Source organism: Branchiostoma floridae, chromosome 5 (assembly GCF_000003815.2).
Source record: "Branchiostoma floridae strain S238N-H82 chromosome 5, Bfl_VNyyK, whole genome shotgun sequence".
Classification (NCBI taxonomy): Eukaryota; Metazoa; Chordata; class Leptocardii; order Amphioxiformes; family Branchiostomatidae; genus Branchiostoma; species Branchiostoma floridae.
This window is the reverse complement of record NC_049983.1, coordinates 16,078,581-16,099,912: the sequence shown is the minus strand read 5'-3', so window position 1 is coordinate 16,099,912 and position 21,332 is coordinate 16,078,581. Positions and strand designations below refer to the sequence as shown.

The window sequence follows — 21,332 nt, the reverse complement described above, 5'->3', positions numbered from 1 at the left end:
CCACAGGGTGGGCAAAGTCATATGACTCCACCCTAGCAGGAAAGAAAGAAATGAAATGTATAAGTACAGGTCTACAGAACATTACATGTACTAGCCTGGTGTCCACCCTATTCTTTATGTGCATTGTAACAATAATTGTTTTTCATCTTATTGTAGGTTTTGTATTCTAGTTGTGCATTTGAAAGTATTTTTGTGGGTCAGTCATAAGAATACCAGAGCTGTCTTGACTGATTCCATTTCCAACACATCAAATAGAAATACTCTAGCTGTAGTTTGTTCCTTTGATCACCTCTCTACAAAGAAATTGGTCCCTGTCTCTGTTGAATTAGTTTTGGTACTAAGTTGTATGATGTACTGCATCATATATGGAATCAAACATTTTCCTGCTGCAACATAGCTGGGATTAAACTTCCAAATACTTGTTCAAACCCTTTTACCATGTTGTTACAAGGACCATGTGACTTAAAACTGTCCTTATTTTTCAGGTCAACATTGAAATGCCAATGATTACTCTACCAAATTGTTGAATAGAATAACTGTTACATCAGAAGAAATAAAATTTACCTCTCATAAACTTCATGCTGCAGAAGTGACATCATCAGGGAACCATCCCTGTCTCCTAAAAATGTCCCGATCTGCAGGAAAAACAACAACCTCCTGAAGACATATAGATTGTACATACCATAGTAAAACATCTAAGTAAGTATGTCAAAAGAAGTATGTTAAGATTTTAATGTTTAGATTATGCATGTATGTTTAAGGCTGTTCATCTTTAAATTGTAAAGCATACTGCAGCTCAGTTAAAGTGGGTTGCTACAGTATGTTGCTGCTACTTATGTCACTCAATGACATAAGTAAACCCTTCTAAAAAGACATTGAAGCATGTTAGGGGATTCAAACCCAGTACATCTGGATTCTGGGACAAACATCCTGCTGCACCATACACCTGACCAATGGCACCACGATATATATATACATATCGTCAGTAAAACAAAAGGTTGTCACCATCACCAAACTGAAAGTGTCTGGCAACAGGGGTTGTGGTTGACCAAGAAAAACCTGGATGGAGTTTGTTAGGATGGACATGAAGGTATGCAGACTAACAGGGGTCGACCCACTGGACAGAGCCGCATGGAAGCGGGGTGTGAAGACTAGCCGACTGCTGTCTACCCCTGCATCAGGGACCCCAGCAGCAGTAAAATAAAACAATGGACAGTGAGTGTGTGAGTGTGACAAAGCAGACATACCACATCCTGGCTGTCATCTCTAGTGGTGGCGATGACAAAACCTCCATCATCCAACAGGAAACATTCTGCATCCTACAGTACAGACATTGGGAGAAGAATATACTCACCAACCTGAACTTACATGTCATAGGGGAATATAACCCTAGGATACATCCACTGTTGTTTCATGTCACAAATAAATCAGTCTGTTGTTACATACACTGATACATCAACAAGAAACCTAAAAGACTGCAAAAGCCCTGTTTCTTTCCTATCCAAAAATTATGCCTTCACAGAAATATATGGCTTTTTACTGTCTAAATGTGTAAATATCAAACAAATGATACAAACAAATATTCAGTAAAAAAACACAAGTTTTTAGCACCTCAAAAACTGATCATACATTCTTATTTTTAGATTTTCCCCTCTAGAATTGATTCTAGTGTGTTTTCACATTGAACACTTACCATATCTGCACAGGTCATACAGGATGTTGGTGTGTATGTTCGACATCCCTTCTGTAAATTAACAAGACAAAAAACAACAATTGTAAAGTCAGCAAGAAAACAAATCATAGCATCCATGTATTGAACCTGTTGAACAGTTTAAAATGACTTGAAGAATATGCCAAAATGACAGAAAAAGGACAAATTTACTCACGATTTCTGAAATATCCTTCATTTTGTCAGAGACTTTATCTGCGTTGATGTTTGCCCCTGCAACTGTACAGAGAAAGGACCACATATCATGGCTGTGCTATTAGAAAAGAGGTGCAAAAGCACTAAATATAGTATCTACAAAATGTGGATGCACTTTGGCACTAAATTTTGCACTAGGGAAAAATTAGAACATTGCATACATGTAATTGGTAAAATCAGCACAATTGATTGATTTGAGATCCTCTGCCTTAACACTTGAAATTTAAATAAACATTCTGTTAACTGTATATTCAAGTTCTGTTATCTATGGAACAACACAGGATACTAACACATGATGTTATGTTTAGGTATACATCTCAACTATGAACATATCAATAACTATTGGTCATGCGGATATTATCATAATGCAAACACTAAATATTCATCAGAGTGGATTGACAATTGGGGCAGCATGATGTGAATAACATTGTAAGCGTAAAAAAAGTAAATTTCACAGTTCAACCCTTAAACTGCCAAACCCGGATATATCTGGCACACATATACATGCCCTGTGTGCCATGCCCGGTTATAACCGGGATAGCGTATTCCCCCAAAGTAGCAGCTTTGCACGCGTGTAGCGCACGAACCCCGGAAGTTAGGGACTTCGACCTTGTTCGGGGGTCTCTTTTCAGAGGTCAGCGGCCAACCCTGGAACTAATAGCATTTTATAGGGCTGGAACTCTGGCATTTTAAGGGTTAAACATGTGAAATTTTCAATGGAAAATGCTTTGCACAATCACTATGCAATTTTCAGTACCAAGGAGAGCAACATTTGTGAGCATGTCATTTTACACTGTTAATGTCAATGATGGGCTAGAACAGCGACAAAGTTCTTTATTTTTTAAATTCTTATCATCATCTAATGTTTTGGGTGCTAGTATTAGTCATATATTTGGTTTTGCTTGTATTTCTTTTATTTGTACTGAATTTGAAGAGACGGCCTCATGGAGGAATAGTAGTATCCGTCATTTGATTATACTGCTGCAGATGTACCTGGCATACATGAGCATCAGTCGGCTAGTCCACACTGGTTAGGTAGCACATCTAAATGTTATTCTGATACACTCCATTCAACCAAGTCTTTTTGGCCTCTGCTACCTGGTAACTGCAATTTGTTAGCCCTCCTAACATTTGTTTAAAATCTGGAAAGACCTATAGATAGATAAAATCTATTTCCTCCTATTCATTACAGGGCTCAAAATACCACCTGCATATGCAGGTTAGTGCAGGTAAAATTGGGGCTGTGCAGGTATTTCTGATGTCTACCTGCACCTAACCTGCACTGGCCATGTACTGTGTATGGAGTGTTATTAGCTGCATAAATGTTACCACCTACAATGTATAAAAGAAAAAGTAGCATTGGTTCCTGAACAATTTTAGTATGATCCTATGTTCCTAAATTTGGAGTGGTGCAGGTAAAATTTGTTTGGTGCAGGTAATTTTCAATGTTACCTGCACCAGTGCAGGTTTGCAGAAATAAGTATTTCAAGCCCTGCATTACAATGTCCATACATCAGCTTACCTGCTGGTAGAACATCCTGTCCCTGTACAGGCACTTTCACAGCTTTAGCTCCAACAATGTTCAGTGGGTCTGATGGCTCCATATCTGAAAAAAAATACATGCCATTGGGTATGATGTTAGTGAAAAACTATGTAAAGATAAGGCCATACCAATTTAATTGATTGGTTCACAGAGTCGCTCATAAAAATTACCACTCAGCAAATTTTCACCATTAACGAAACCATTCACCAACTTGCTGGTGTTAGCAAATTGGCCTTTATATTACAAGCTCCTTAAAATGTGGGTATTATTATTCCAGTTATATTCTTTATTCATGAAGAATGGGACAAACATAAAAACTGACACTACTTTTGTAATTTTCAACGAACAGGTGCTGTTACTGTACAGTAATAGTGTTTTTGTACTTTTTTCAAGCTGAAAACTTTTTATTCTTTAATATGTTTATTCTAAAAAATCCGTGAACCAAGAAATTAAATTGGTAAAACACATTTAAAAGAGCACTTTTAATGTTGATTATGTCACTATTATTTTTTATTTTCCATGGAAGTCAAAATACAATACTTGATGATGTTTAATGATTTTCCAATAGCTGGTAGTGTAATGTGGCTTTGCTATTCAGCTTACAGTTACGTTGTACCCGAGTGCTTTGCAAATTGACACGACGTGACCAGCAGACGGGACGCCCGCGACAGCTCTTGTCTCCGCAAATACTGCACTCAGGGCATCCCTACGGAGCTGGATCACCCAATTTCCTAGAGGACATACTGTTGAATACTTACAGCAACTGTTCGGCACATTTCTAGGGATCTTTTGATGGTTTAACACAGATTTAGCCACTTTGGAATATCTTCAGCGTCGCCCTCCCCACGTCCAAGATGGCGTTCCGTGTACATTCTGATCCCTGCAACACTTGGACGCTACTGATCCTGCTGACACTTATCTCTACTACAGGTACAGAGGCCTTCTTGTCTTTCAAACTGCCATCATTGCCTAGTGATATCTGGACTGAACACAACAATGATGTAAAAGCCATGTTAGGCCCACTTCACCACGCACTCTCGACAAACGAGATATCTCCCAAATTAGCCGGTGAAGGATTTAGCGACACCATGAGCGATTTTATGGCCAGTAAGCCGGAATTCTACCACGACAAAGAAGAAGGGCACTCATCTGGTTATGTTAGCCACGAACCATCGTCCCTTACACAAGTTAAACGCCTGAAAAATAAACTGCGTAAAAAGGCATTCCAAGCCAATGCAACATCTGAGGATCGCAAAGCATTCCGAGACGCAATCAAAACATACTCTTTCATGAAACGACAACAGAAACGAAAAGAAATGTCAAAATCAGCAGCACATCAAGAGAAAGAATACCACAAAAATTTTTGGAAATTTGCAGGAAAATGTGCAAAAGGGCAACTTGACACTCCCCCTGTGAAACCGGCTTTCTCTTTGAACTATGCCAACGAGTATTACCATAACAAATACTCCACCCCGACTCCAATTGACTTCAACAAATTGTTCTGGTTCCCCCACCTACCCGTGGAGGATCATGCGCCGGATAATCCGTTTAACATGTCACCTGTCAGGCCCAAAGACATCAAAGCAGTCCTATCCAAACGATGTGCCACATCTGCACCTGGCCCTGATGGGATCATGTACGGTCACCTCAAGCGCCTACCTGCATGCCACCTGTTCCTCAGCACTTTGTTTTCCAAGCTGCTTGAGTCCGGAGACCCACCCACGTCATGGTCATCCTGTACTGTGGCACTACTCCACAAAGAGGGCTCCCCTGAGGATCCCGGAAACTTCCGGATGATTTGCCTGACGTCTTGTGTTTCTAAAATCTTTCACCAAATCTTGTCCGAAAGGTGGACGAAATACATGACCGACAATAAGTTGATTGACCCTGAAACGCAAAAAGCTTTCCTAACGGGTATCAACGGCTGTGTGGAACACATCCAAGTCATGAGGGAAATCTTGGCCCATGCAAAAAAGAATCGGCGGACAGTCCATATAACCTGGTTCGACCTTGCAGATGCATTCGGATCCGTTGAACACAACTTGATCTACTATCAAATGTCAAGGAACAAGTTCCCCCCCATCATCATGGAATATGTCAAAAACTTGTACTCACGCCTCGAAGGGAAAGTTAAAGGTCCCGGCTGGGAATCCAATCCATTTTCGTTTGGTAGGGGTGTATTTCAAGGAGACAACCTGTCACCTATCATTTTCCTGACTGTGTTCCAACCCTTGCTACAGGACCTTAAGGCTGTGGAACAACAATACGGCTACGACCTTAATGGACAACGCTACATCACACTGCCTTTCGCGGACGACTTCTGCCTGATAACTACGAACAAGAAACAACACCAGAAACTAATCAGTGAAATTTCTTCGAACACCAAGTCAATGAACCTTTCACTGAAGCCGCGCAAGTGCAAATCCATGTCCATTACAAGTGGTAAACCAACAGAGACTACTTTCACTATTGATGGAAAACCTGTCAAGACAACTAAAGATGCTCCAGAGAAGTTCCTGGGTGGGTACATAACTTTCTCGGGTAAGACAAAAGAGACATATGACATTGTGGCGAAGACAATACAAACAGCAGTTGAAAACATAAACAAATCGGCTATAAGAAACGAGTACAAACTCAGGGTCTACATGGAACATGCTTTTCCGTCATGGAGGTACCTCCTAATGGTGCATGACTTGACCGACACTCAACTACAAAAACTCGATGCAATCCATACTAAAGCAATTAAGTCATGGCTCAAAGTGCAGGCTAGTGCCACTAACGCTATCCTGTACAACACAGTAGGACTAAACTACAAAACCATTTCAGACCTGTATCTCGAGGCCCACACATTGGCCTACAGCAGATCGGCTGTCAAGGCTGACGACAAGGTGAAACATGCTCTCCAGGCCAAACTAGATAGAGAGTCACAGTGGTCACGGAAGATGAAGAGATGGGGCCTTGGAAAATGCCACTCAATCCACCAACAAGCTATGAATGCGACAACAGACACATGTTGGCCTTCGGTCCGAAAACAAATCAAACATCAAGTTACAAATATGCGTCACGAAACTTGGTCTGAACATCAAAAGAACCTACAACAACAAGGACACATGCTACAGCTTATCGAAGAAGAGAAATGTGATCTCACCTGGAAGTCAGTGATGTATGACCTCCCAAAGGGTATTCTCAGCTTCGCGGTACGTGCATCGATAGACGCTCTGCCGACATTCTGTAATCTAGCCACTTGGGGCAAGCGTACCAATGACAAATGCAAACTGTGCGGTAATAGGGAAACTCTACATCATGTTCTTAATAACTGTGGCGTCTCCCTTCAGCAAGGACGATATACGTTCCGGCACAATTCCATACTTAAACACATAGTGGATACCCTTCAGGAGAACATTGATCACTCGCAGATAGACGTCCGTGTCTACGCAGACTTGCAAGGGTATACAACTGACGGCGGTACTATTCCTGTTCAAACCATACCTACAGCACAGAAGCCGGACTTAGTCATATTCCTGCCTAGAGAAAACACCATCCATATACAAGAACTAACTGTACCTTTTGAACAGAACATTAAAGCCAGTCATGAGCGTAAGGTTAACAAATATACTTCCCTTGTGTCAGACTTGAGCAAAACAGGCATTTCAGTTACTCTTACTTGTGTTGAGGTTGGATCAAGGGGGCTCATCACCCCAGATAACAAGAATAGACTCAGAACGCTGTTCAAGACTGTTAAGGCAAAAGTACCAAAGAAGCTCTTCAGAGACATTAGTCGAATGTCATTATTGTCCTCCTATGCGATATGGAGAGCTCGACATGAGCCACACTGGGAATACTGTGCAATAGAATGATTTTAAGACGAATGATTTTAAGACGATACTGAACTAAAGTGTTTGATATCATTATTGTAATGTTGTATGTCAATTTGTCCATGTCTCCCTGCATGTTTGATCTGCAAAGACCGGCATGACCTGGGATCAATGTCACTTTCCTTTATTTTCCGAATAAAGAATGATTTTATATATACGTTGTACCCGAGTGCTTTGGAGTAAACTCTACACTTCTCAATAAAGTGTAAAGTTATTATTGCACGTCCAGTAATTCTTAAAGCGTCCCTAACCAGTACATATTGTGGCTGCAGTGTAACAACCACTTTAGGTCTTTCAGGCTCTTTTACAAGCAAAAGTTTTCATGCTGAAGACCATTGCCTGAAGGAGCCCAATACACACAGCCATCTGAATCGATGGATGCAATTCCTGAAGTGGGATCAAACACCCACTTTCAGGCTACACAGAATTTGACCTCTAAAAACCCACCTTCCTCCCGTGGGGTGTGGAACATGTACACATCCTTGTTGCTGAGGGAACGAGTGAAGTAGGTGGCCGTGAAGCTGTCTCCATGGTGGAAGGGGGTTTCCCTAGAAGACGAGACATTAATGGTATTAGTAATGCTACAGTAACAGTTGCAAAACAAGGAGTTAACGTTTGTGCAAGACCCTTAAGTGGCCCTGTGGGTTATTTTTGGGCCCATCCAGGCCCCTGGATTTTTTAGATTCAGAGTTAAAATCCACCAGCTGGACAAATTTGTGGCTTCAGAACCCTACTACCACTACTGAATTATATAATATTGTTGCGATCTACAAGACCCTTGCAGAAAGCCTCAGAGGACTGTAGTTGTGAGCCAATACAGTCAGCTACATAGTATTACACAAAATTGGACAAAAATGTTACAAAGCAGAATGTCCATACCGATCACGAAATATCCTTGTCAGTCTGGACAAGATTAAGAAAAGACAGTGATGATGTTAGTTAGTATAAGGGGCAATCAGGTTAAATTAAGCTAACCAGGACACAACTGAACTTGAAGATACTTGGTATGAATAAAGGACAGACAACAAGAGGACGTCGATGAAGGTTAGACATCCAGGAAATAATATACACCCAAAAGCATTTACTCAAGCAACTGGACATGATTTTGGAAATGGTCAGACATTTCAGGCAGCCATCCAGTGTCTTTTGTCAGTGACACGGTAGAAATCTTGTTTTGAGATTTCTCCAGAATCTGTGACTAGTGGTGGGTACCAGTACAGAAAATTCAGGTCCAGGTCCAGTTCAGGTCCAGAGGATCAGGTCCAGGTGAGGACCTGAACCTGGACCTGATTCAGTATGTGACAAGTTGTGAATGGACGATACTGAAAACAATGGTCCATTTTGCCAGAAAGAAATCAGTTTTGTGGAGTATTCAACTCTCACTTGTGTTTTAAAGTCCTACAAGGCTAACTTTCTCTGGAATATTGACTGAAAGTTGGTAGAAATGATTATAAACGCTTATCTACTTCGCTCTTGTTATTTCCCTTGACCGGTAAGCTCCAAAACGTGTGAATGACTGATCATATAATCTGTTCACTTTCCAATAGGTCCAACATCCGGTTCTCGGAATTTTTTCAGGTCTGGTTTTTCTGGACCAGTCCACTAAGAAAAAACGGTTTTGTACTGGTACGCTGTACCGGTACCCAGCCCTATCTGTGACTGATGGAAGACACCAGACGGCTGTCTAAAACGTCTGACTCTTTCCAAAATCATATCTAGTTCGTCTCTACTTTTTGGCGTACAATAAGGGTATCATTGTTGATCTTTCTTGCCACATCTTTTTACTCATGTTGTATTCTTATGATCTGGGAGACCTTTACAGATGACTTATCTCTAAACCAAGTAATGGCCAAGCTACTAAGCCTCCAGATTTAAACAGGCACACACTAAGGAGAATATCCTTACCCATCATGAAGTACCCTTGTCAGTCCGGATGCTCCACTGATAAACAAGGAGTCGATTCCCTGACTGTGAAAAAACAGGAAATTATTAATATTCAGTCACAAGAAAAGAACTTGACTACTCAATTGCAATCACACAAAAGAGGAAGGATAAAAACAGAGAAAGACAAACCTCTGAAACTGCGGAGCAAGGCTCTGCCATTGGTTGGTTGCGTGGCTGGCGGTGACGACAGCATCAAGCATCACATGCTGTATCATCTTCTCATCACCTGGGCACATCAACAGATGATGATGATGACTACTTGCTCTTTTTGTATTATTTTTGTATCTACATTGCATATACAATGTAGCTAGTTTATAAACACTCTTTTGCATAATATGCCAACTTTCCAGACACACAGTGCGTCAGCAGCTGGTTATGTTACAGTCAACAACCTGTAACACCTTTGCACTTCTGACTGCAAATGTTGTTCAAAGCTAACTAGTGGGGGTGCTCCTACTATACTTGATGGCAAAAAGTTTCACTCTACAATCATTAGTTCTAAGAAAGCATTACAACCTTTGATTGAAAACTTTGGTACTTGAAGACATGACTGCTTCTTATTGTCTGAGCTGGTATTAGATACTTGATAGTTGGTACATCTGCCAGTTTATCTTAATTATGAGGTTCTCAGTCAAGTTCAAGGACACACAATCTAGATATAGACTATTTTATTCTTCATCTCTTGTCGCACATGGCACACAACCCCTGGACTCCCTCCAGGAGTGCCCCTCGCCTCTCTAGATCTCCCCTCCAGACTCCTGTCTGACCTGATTCCTTCTCTCTCTGACCCCTCTGGGTCCTACCATTCCACATACTAGTGGGGGGTTTCCACTCAACACACAACAGTGCCTACCATCAGTGTTCTCACCAGAGCTTTTCAGCATAGCGGGCTCCTATGCTGTGATTTGTATCCCCTACGCTGTGATTTGGGCCCCGATGCTGTGTTTCAATCAGCATACTGCATAATGGAAATTACTTCCAAAGTTTTTCTGTTTTGTACTAAGAAAGCTAAAAGAAATGTTGCCTTTTTTTCATTAAATGTGGCCTGAAAAATAGTGTTTCTGAGGGTTATAAATTAATAATTTTCATGGGAGGAGTCCCCCACTGACCAATACAATACTCACATCTGCATCGCTTATGTGGCTTTGCTGGACTAAGATGTATGGCCTATGCTGTAAAAAGATCCTGGTGAGAGCACTGACCAGGTGTACTTACAGTGTGAGAACACTGACCAGGTGTACTTACAGTGTGAGAACACTGACCAGGTGTACTTACAGTGTGAGAACACTGACCAGGTGTACTTACAGTGTGAGAACACTGACCAGGTGTACTTACAGTGTGAGAACACTGACCAGGTGTACTTACAGTGTGAGAACACTGACCAGGTGTACATGTGTACTTACAGTGTGAGAACACTGACCAGGTGTACTTACAGTGTGAGAACACTGGCCAGGTGTACTTACAGTGTGAGAACACTGACCAGGTGTACTTACAGTGTGAGAACACTGACCAGGTGTACTTACAGTGTTCAGGTGCGTTCTGCCCCAGGTGATGTGCATCTGCTATCTTCTCCCTCACCTTACAGCGCAGGTTGTCCTGACAGTTGTGTGGACTGGACGAGTAATTAGAGCAGTAAAATCTGAGGAAAAAATAAAGAAATTCGTCGTTTTGTTTTTGCAGAACAAGAACTTTTGACTTCTATCAAGTTGCTAAGATGTTTTTCTGCAGTGGCTAAAATATTTATTGTGGTTACTGTACACTGTTTACATGCAGTTTACATTTACAACATTAACAATGTAAACAGAATAAGAAGTTTCTTACTCGATAGTTACATGTTTGAGAGTCATATCACCAAATGGGTTTACAAATCTTAAGCAATCAAATTTTTACTGTCAGCCACTAAGTTCAGAGAACTTCAGACTTACAGTGGTGTCAGAACCAACTTCCCAGCTGAGTTGCTTTCAAAGGCCCGGAACCCTGCGAAACAGTGAAAACCATCAGGTTGTAGCTACAATTGGTACATGCACTATGAAACTACACAATATTTGCAAATTGCACATTGAATTTCATAATATAATAATAAGCATGCAGTATATCAAAGTACAGAAAATTGATATTGTTAATGTTATCTTTGTGGCAGCACAAAACAAAAATTAGCACTAGCCATGTTTACATCCATGTGTAGCTTAAAGGCTAGAGGTCCCCAGGGTTATGCTACAAGCCTGTTTACAGAGTATACAATACAAACAAAGATCATTGCAGTAATCATGGCATCTTGATTTTTAAGAGTCCTAGAAGAGACTCCTTTTTCATGCATTTTCAATTCTGTAAAAAGTTGTCAAAACTACAGTGCGAGATCCCTGAAGTGAAGAACATCGTGATGAGACCAACCTTCCTGGTATGAGACCCCCGACACATCCAGGGATCCAGGGTGGTACTGTGGAATACCCAAGCCCATGCTGGAACAAGAAATGTCAGGTTTTCCATGACTGTGATGTACATAATATTATGTAAATTATTTTTAACTAATGCAGACGGTTAAAACAATGTGTGATTACTATGATTTCTAAGCCAATTACATTTTATTTGGAAATGAATGGCCAAAACATGTCACACATAGATATGTCAGATTCAGTTGAAGAAATTTTTAAGAATTTTAGCGCCAATTGATATCGGTTAATGAACAGTACTGTAGTTATTAGAAAATAATTGTTTTCATCTAATCAAAAAAATCATTTTCTAATAATTACAGATCATTAGCAGATATCAATTGGCGCTAACATGAGTTTGTAGCTTTCATCATTATGCACATGAAAAACATAGCTTCATTCCAGTGGTACATGTATGGACCAAACTGCTGTATTTTCTCATAGAAAAAAATAATATCAAGGGCAATAAAACCTGATGACATCATCCATATGGCCCCAAAAAATCAGATTTAGAATTCTTTTATGCCCATGTATCAAAATTGGTTAGGGTTCCATTCTTTCTTAATTCATTAATGAGAAAACAATGGAAGGTCAAAATGCCAATTTAGCCGATCCTGAAACCTTGAATATGTCCTTAGTAACATTTTGCATAAGAAAGTAAGTGGCTGTGTGATATCTGTAGACATTTAGCTTTTTGAGTACTTTGAAATATTATTCTATTAATAATTGTAAAATCCCAGGGACGTTATTGCAACTATTTTCAAGAAAAAAGTCTATCTCTTTATCCTTTAGTAATGATATTAGTAAATTGTCATATCATAATTTGTATTCATTTCATTTTTAACTGCATTCATTGTTATTTCTATGATCATATACAATGTACCTGAATCCTGTACCCTTGACTGGTCCATAGTGGTAAGTCATCTGAACCTCATCAATGTAGTTCTGAAAATGTCATTAAAAAGGTTTAGGAAAATAATATGAGACTTGGTTTTACCACCCATATCAGGAATGGCATATATGGAAAGTTTTTTTTCTTATCTCACAACATTTTATGTATGGCCAGCAATAAAGCACTTTCTGCACAGTAATGATCTTAAAAGTGTTTTTGAGACTTTAAAGGTTCATATTCAGCTTTTTTGTTGAATATGCTCGGATAGAACTTAATCTGCTTGGCAGTAATAAATTAGATGGACACACAAGTACACTTTGACTGACAAACATTTGCAGGGTGTTAATAGCCTAAGTTTTGTAAGCTGCATTACAAGACCAACTTTCCTCTTTTTACAACCTGGTATCACCCAAGAAATACAACTCTGCACACTATAAGCACAAAATCCATAAAGTAATTTGCTGCCCACAACTATGGGTCAAAGCAGGCAAGCCAAGAAAGCATGACCTTAAAATTTTGTAAGCTGCATCACATGACCAGCTTCACTTTTTTTACAACCTGGCATCACCCAAGAAATAAGACTCTTCACACTATAAGCACAAAATCCATAGAGTAATTTGCTGTCCTCAACTGTGGGTCAGAACAGGCAGGCCAAGAGAGGATGACCTTAAAATTGGGGTTGTGACTCCAATACCCCATCTGCAGGTGTGCATGACATTGTAGACTTGACTTTGGGGACTCAGAAGTAATCTGTTCTTCGATTGGTTCTGACACCATGATGGTCAAACAAATCTGTTCTTTGATTGGGGTTTCACAAGGTAAAACCAGGGTTGGACAAGTCCACTAGCCTGGTTGTCCTGAGCAAGGGAAAGTGCAGATATGGCAAGCAAATGTCCGACCCCACTTGCCCGATCGGGAAAGTAAGATTTTTCTATTTTTCTGTTCATACTTGTTACTTTTCATAGTCATTGCATCAAGCATTGGTCAACACAGAAAAATAGAGCCAATGATAAAAGAATTCAATTGCTGAAAGTGAAAATACATAGAAAATCTGTCATTCTAATTACGGGCAAGTGAAAAGTTGGTTCGGGCAAGTAGATTTTTTATGTACTTGCCCAATAGGACAAGTGAATTTTAGAAAACTTGTCTAACCCTGAGAAGTAAGAGGTTCTTAGGAAATAGGTGAATCATTCTGTCCCCTGATTGGTTCACATACACAGTAAAAACGTTTTCATACTCTTTACTCTAATTGGTTCAAAGTTGGCCATGACTGAAATCTGTGCTGTGATTGGTTGTGATATCATGATGTTAAAACTAATCTTCTCTCTGATTGGTTCTCACATGGTCATGTGTCTTGTGGAGAGTGTTGATGACATCCCGGCCAGTTTCCAGTTTCACCATCTTGTTCCTCATGGCCTCCTTGTCTGGGTTCGTGAACTCAATGTCCAGAAGGTCGATGGTGGGGGGCTTGGAATAGAAGGCATCCTATTGGAAGAATAACAGAAATGCAGAATGTAAGACGCACAATATTGGGGTTTAAATTTCGTATATATAATACATTATTTTGATAACATACCAATTTTGTTTTACATCTGAATCACAATTTTATGGCAATGTTTGATCTACCCTAAGCGCAAGGTTGTTTAAAAGTTTGATTCTTGGTAAATGTATTTTAGCACATAATCATAATCATGATTAAAGATTTGAAGCACTGTCACTAAGAAAGAAAAAGGAAAGATACAATTATAGTGCTTAAGATTCAACAAAACTAAATTGTACAGTCTCAATAGATTCATTACTTAAGTTTTTTCACCATTTTTTACAAACAAATCAGTAACCACAGCAGAGCTTCGCTCCTTTATGGAGGACAAGGCTGAGTGGAGAAGAAGGATCCATTGCGACCCATGATGGTACCCCTGATGTCCACGTTCAAGGTTCAAGGACTATGCCTCAAAAATCAAGTTAAAGGTGTTGTCTGACTCCTCAGTCCTTATACAGAAGACTCAGTTGTCCTTAAGGTGTAGAGCACTGACAGAAATCCCAGACTTACTTCAGGTGTGAGATGAGGATGTAGAACAACAAAGCCATTGTTGTTGATGATGAAGGCATAACCTCCATGGCCAAGCTGGAAATGAGGGCAAAAACAGAAAACAAAACAGAATTAGACATCAAGATTTGATAATCATCTCATAAATGATTGCATTGTCTGTATAACCTACTGTATAGCCGAACCTCATGTTTCGGTGAACACAATGTAACCTTTTATACTGTTGACTGTACATTGTCCAGTTACTAGGACTAGCCCTATATAATAGACTCCGGCCAGTTGGAGTCAAATCAGATCAATGATAACTAACAGAAGTGGCATAGTTCTGGACTATAAAATATCAATATAGCTTCAATTTAAATTTCATTCAATTGATGTAGTGCAAAGAATATACATTGACATCTCTTAATGTTTTTACTGCAGAGATCTGAAAACAGTTCTGCAAAGAAATGAGGAACACGCCCACAGGTATGTGCTGGACAAGGGATATGTGGCGTGCTTGTTGTAGGGAGTACCTCTGGAGAGTACAAGCTTCAAGGTGTCCTTTAACAGTGCACTAAAAATGTGACCACAAACACTGATGGAAAGTAGTACACCAAGTGCTTGTGGATTAATGTGCATCAGGAGGTGACAAAGAATAGAAGCCTGATATGCCCTAAAAAGAGGCAGACAGGTTTTGCAAGGAAAGTAGTACAGTCAAACCTGTATTAGGGGCCACCTCTACAGAGGGGCCACCTGTCCATAGTGGCCACTTTTTGTCGGTATTCTATCTACAAGTTACCACCTCTATACAGAGGCCACCTGTCTATAGTGGCCAAATTTGTTCGGTCCCTTGAGTGGCCGCTACAGACAGGTTTGACTGTATGTAATGTGCCTGTAGACAGATGTTGGATGGAGGTGCCAAAGGATAGTGAAGAGGCATGGCAGTGCAAAAAATAATGGACTGGTGCTGACTAAAGAGACAGAACCAAGAGAGAAAAATGAAAAGAAAGTTGCTGATATTTACCCGCTGCTTGCCATGTTGTATAGGAAGAAGGGTGTAGGGAGCAAGAGAGAGAGAGAGAGAGGGAGAGAGAGTAAAGAGAGGAATCATTTTCTGTGTAAAGGGTACTGGATATTTTCGATACATTTTACAATATAGTTCTGCCAATTCATCCAAATATCAAAACTGCAGTTTGATGCTGCTACATTGGTTTGGGTGGCAGGGGAGGAGCGACACCCGACATAAGTCAAGTCAAGTAATGTAATTGTGTTATATTTCAATTAATGAGTTTACATACAACAGCATCACTTAATTTTACATTGACGTGCACCCATGTTTAAATACAGGGTTGTCCTCTGGTTTACAAGCAGGAAATGTTCCTGGTTTTTAAAAATGCAAAAACTTAAAGGGCAGTCATGGTCTTGATAGATGGCACTGTTTGGGAACAGTTACTTCAACCTCACTCTTTATGAGTCCTTTGAAAATCAGTTGTATAACTGATTTAGGGACTACCATAAAATATAATATAAATAAATATTCCTACATATTATTAAATAAACAAATGATACAGTCACTTTAACTGGGTAAGTTCTTCAATGTTCAGCTCAAGCAAATATACCTGTATGTTGGAAGGATATAAAGAAAGGTATCACCCCAAATTACCTCTCTCAATGGAAGTGACTTCCTCATTTCTTTCACAGGCCATGGCACAGACACAACTCCGAGCACTGCCTGGTTCTGGGAGACAAAACAGACAGAAAACGTCAGTGTTCGGCTTGGAATCTAGAGGTCCCAAGTTCAATGCTCACCATTCCCCCGACGTTGTGCCCTTGGGAAAGGCCCTTGACATGACCTTCCTCACTTCACCCTGGTGTAAAAATGGGTACCTGACTTCGGTCGGGGAGGGAAAAGGAAAAGTCTACTGTGTATGTGACACTGTTAATATAAGTTACTAACTTGAGTGCTCCTCATCTGTCCAAAAGCAAAAAAGAAAAAAAAAAGTCAGGATTAACCATTAATGTACATGTACTAAATATTATCAAACATTCGTCTAGATGTTTAAATGTAATGCAATCTCTACAACAGGACAGAAATTGGATATTCAGTTCCAAACGTTTGCATGACATTCATCACTCTTCTTACGTGTCACTAGAGTTCAATCGATTGTAGACATTGAATTGCTTTTAGATATTGTGCATCTTGACTTCTTTCTTACCTTTGTAAAGGAAATAACCTACTAGATGATTTGTATCTGCATAAACAAAAGTCTTGGTGCAACATAGAGAAAAAGACCCTGGAAGCAATGCTGTTTCCAATCACCATCACAACATAGAGGCCACACCCATATAGAGATCAAATTTAGTACCATTCACCATGATTGACATGTCAGCTACATTACCATGATGGTTACCCTACAGAACCCACCCACATATGCCCATATTAGTACATGTTTATCACCATGGTGATGCCAGGCGGCGTGAGGCTCATACACAGTACTTACAGCACAAGCACTATCATCAAGTTTACATGAGCCGTCATTTGCAATATAGGGCGGATTATCCTGGGGAAAAAGAAACAATATACTGGTGACTCAATAGGCATTTTTTTCTTATCAATGAGACTTAACTTTGTCTCCATGTAAACCTATGCTCTTTTTCCGTCCTGGTTTGACCTAATAAACCTTTTTTGAAATATTGCATACAAACCTTAGACACTTTTCTAAATATGAGACAGTCTTTATTGGTCAAAATGATGGCCAACCAGTTTGGCTAGTGCTAATTGATGTTGTCCCTCAAGCCAACAAATGCAATGGGTTCTTTATTTTGTTTGACGCTTCCCCAAAACATGTGGACCTCTGGGCCCTCCAAGCAATGAGCTAGTCAGTGTTCTGGATGCAAACTTCTGACATCTGAGTCCACAGAATTTGATCCATATGGCAAGAAAATAGAGTCACTAGTCTACTATAGCATAGGCACACCCCTACAGCACTGCCAACCTATCCTCACTATAGTGGTAACCTTTCAATGGTTTCTTTATATATGCAATATTTCCTGACCATCATTTCTCAAGAGCAGACCAGCAATTTTTCACATCTTCAAAACAAGATCCTCATCTTGTAAACATGTACTATCATGTAGCTATGCCATGTGCCTGTCATGCCCATTGAAACAGATTGTCTTAACTAGCAAAGTAAGACAAGTTATCCATACCATGGTAGTGTTGATGACTGGGTAGCTGACGTACACCTCAAAGTCGTCGCCCTGGCAACAGATATATATGGTTACCAACAGTGCATCAGACATTTGTAAAACACTACAAAATAATGTACAATAAGTAACTGTTTCATTTGAGAAAAAATGATATAATAAGTGACTTTCTTTGCACAATTTTTGTGGTAGCATTTTCACCAGCACAGAACTAGGTGGCAAACACTTACTTTTTCACTCATGAAGATCTTGGAGAAGGTGACCTCTTTAGAATTCTCCAGGGCGACTGGTCGACTCAAGACCTGGCCAAAGTCCTGGAAAAAGTTGATTTAAACAGTTCTATAACAGTTCCAGCAAGAAGAGACTCAGATGCAGTTGTTTCTATCTTTGTCAAGATGGGCAGGATTCTGTCCCTAACAGTTCTATAACATTAACTCCTAAACAAGAGTAGGAAGATAACATCAAAGCTGGAGACAGCCCTTGTTTGTAACCTTAATATTGAAAGCTGGAGTTAAAAGTGTATTATGATGATAATAGAACATGGTCACATGAATTTTTTTGCTGGTAGCAATCATTGACTGTGTAATACTAATAAAGCTGCAAAGAAAGTAACAGTGTGAAGAAAAGAGCAAAGTTAGTAAATGAAACAAGTTAGTGAGCCAAAGTCATTACAATAGGTACAGATCATCCTTGAAAGAGAATCAAAGCAATTCAAACTGTTAGATCTAGTAACTATTTCAGGAAAATTGGTCAAAGCCAGGAAGAAGAATTTTGAATCTACTGCAAGTGATTGAAATGCTCAAGATTTATTAAACACACTGTGATATCATATTCCATCTCCAGGATTTTGTATGGAACAAAAATTTCAAGCTTCAAGCCACTGTACCACAAACAGTGCACCTAAAATGACACAGTCACAATGTCACAAAAGGTTTTTTTTTTACCTGCTGCATGATCTATGATTTATCTATTGTTTATTTTCAACAAGTGCTGTTACTGAAACTGTTTGTGTAGAGTAGAAGTATCAGATACTGCATGAAATGCATGAAAAAAAGAGTTTGAGCTTGACTTGACTACTTTGAAACCTTATACTGTTTATTTTCTTAAAGCACTGCCCATGGTACTGAAACTGTTGGTGAAGGGTAAATTTGTCAGATTCTGCATGGAATGCAAGTGTTTGAACTAGACTTGACTGATTTTAGCTGGACGTTTTTGAATCCCTTATGTTTTACTGTTATTTTCATAAAGTACTGTCCATGGTACTGAAACTGTTAGTGTAGGGTAGAAGTATCAGGTAGAAGTGTTTGTACTGGACTGAACTAATGTCAGCTCCAAATACAGTACCATCCTAGTAGAGGTGCTAATTATCTTGTGGCATGTGTTGTCTGGTTAAAGGCAATGTATGTATCTACAGGAAAGGATAATCAAAGAGTTCAGTAGCAAGACAGGTGGAAGAAAACAATCAGCCATCAACATTACCATAGGGACAGAGTAGAGAGTTGTTAGTACATCAGTTTCTGAGATTAGTTACATGTATACCTGAGATAGCACACCTTAAGCACACCTTAACCACCACACCTGTGTGTCCTTAGTCATGAGTCCCCACCACCTGTGTTTCGGATGTGAAAGTTGAAAGGTGAAAGTTCAACAGTATCGTAGAGAGATTTGTCATATCATACGGGGTGATCATCTTAACCTATTAGAGTGTATGTTATGCTTCATTTATTTCCATGACCACTCAGCTCATTCATATTTCCATTGATCCAATAGAATGATATGTTAGCATTGATAATTATACCGCAACGTACATGATAGTGGAGTTTTCTCTTACACAAGCAGTTAATATTACTTGCTGATGTTTTGATGCCTATCAGACAACATCCTCAGAGCTTTTAACTGGAGTTGTGCTTCTTGCCGCTATATGTAGCCGATGTAGGTGGCGCTTTTGCAACAAGAACACAATCCCATTCTATTCTATATGACCTAACAACCTCTGATGAAATTATTTTTGACTGTACCATACAGTTATTGTGGATTTTCCAATGGCTTTCTTGTTTGAATCCAATGGATATTTCAGTTTGAATCTAATAAAAAGGTTTCTGTTTTATTTATGATTGATGTTCTTACCCCTGATGCCTCCCTGGCTGCACCGTCGCTCCTGACAGTTGAGAAGTACCCTGTCAACAACAAACAAACAAACAAACAAACAAACACATCAATTGATAGTTCAAGGCATTGTTATTGGCTCTGCTTTTGAATGCAGATATCTAATCCATGCACACTGTTACAGTAACACATTGTATTAGTCACAGTTACGTTGCATATTCAGATTAGCAGCAAAAACTTATTACAAGTAATAGTATATGAATGAAGCCATAAAACATTTCTGTAATGAACAGAGTTATCACAATCATATCCAGTTTTACTCATAGTCTGTTATAATCATGTTTTGGTGCAAATTAGTGATAGGCAGTAACCAGGCTTAACAACAACTACCCACATACCAACACCTACCGGTACCTACATATCATCAAAATCCGATTCAAGGGCTTCTTGCATTATGCTGACTACAAATATCTGGAAGCACAATCAGACACACCAAAAAAAAACATCTCAATTTTTTGTGAATGAATGAATGATGAATGAAATTATGTACTGACCTCTGTTGTCACATGCCATTTTTTGCAGCACGCTCCAGTCATGGATAGGTTCTCCCACAACGATGACAAACACACGGATCTACAGTACAACATGTGAGAAACATAGTTCAACAGATGAGTCAAGTGGTATAGTCAGTTACTAAAAAAATTCACCAAAATCTATTTTTAAGAGCATGCATGCATGTGCTACAAACCCCCTGTAACTTTTGACCAGGTGTGTCAAGTATGAGCAACAAACTCACAAGCATGTACTTGAAAGAGGATGAGAAATGATAGTTACGATTTAACAAAAGCTTCTGATCGATTTACATGCCTATGTACAATATTGAACAAGGCTGCAGAACATCTAAAAAGTCTTAAAAAGTTTGATTGCACCTCAGTCTGTGAGTACGGGTCAGCAACGCCAAGTTAAATTAAGCTACACTATTTGACATATCAAAATATCTACAATTATTATCAATTTCATTTTTCTTACATTTCTGTCTGGGTTGTACTTGCGGAACACAGCCTCAGGGTACAGCTCAGCATTCTCCGTTACCAGGACGATGACCTTGTTGCATTCTGCCCCTTGGTTCTCAAACCGATCCTCCATTTCAAACTGTACGTACAAAAGTCATGTATCAATGGTGGGAAAGTAAACTTGTGGTGAGGGTTGTTGACTAGAAAGGTTCTGGGTATGAATCTATAGCAGGCTCCAATGTTGTGCCCTTGAGAAAGGCACTTTACATTTACACCTATATTCTCACACAAGCAAAACTGAGCCCTGCTTATCTTTGGTTGGGGACATCCTTTCAGATGGGGCATACATGTACAAGCAAAGGGCTCCTAT

The 21,332-nt window shown here is 39.6% G+C and overlaps 1 protein-coding gene across 1 annotated transcript in view; it reads right to left on the bottom strand.

Moving 5' to 3' along the window:
• Positions 1-21,332, bottom strand: part of LOC118416228 (voltage-dependent calcium channel subunit alpha-2/delta-2-like) — a gene marked incomplete in the record, with an annotated part of 67,733 nt that overhangs the window by 2,143 nt on the left and 44,258 nt on the right. Inside the window, 23 exon segments of the mRNA XM_035821312.1 lie at positions 12-32; positions 565-635; positions 1,248-1,319; positions 1,694-1,744; positions 1,887-1,948; positions 3,447-3,530; positions 7,790-7,890; positions 8,222-8,245; positions 9,248-9,310; positions 9,416-9,512; positions 10,810-10,925; positions 11,212-11,263; positions 11,678-11,745; positions 12,599-12,660; positions 13,949-14,092; positions 14,658-14,732; positions 16,300-16,374; positions 17,138-17,197; positions 17,847-17,897; positions 18,074-18,157; positions 19,971-20,020; positions 20,504-20,582; positions 20,979-21,101. Of these exon segments, the coding sequence (XP_035677205.1) occupies positions 12-32; positions 565-635; positions 1,248-1,319; positions 1,694-1,744; positions 1,887-1,948; positions 3,447-3,530; positions 7,790-7,890; positions 8,222-8,245; positions 9,248-9,310; positions 9,416-9,512; positions 10,810-10,925; positions 11,212-11,263; positions 11,678-11,745; positions 12,599-12,660; positions 13,949-14,092; positions 14,658-14,732; positions 16,300-16,374; positions 17,138-17,197; positions 17,847-17,897; positions 18,074-18,157; positions 19,971-20,020; positions 20,504-20,582; positions 20,979-21,101 (1,685 nt within the window).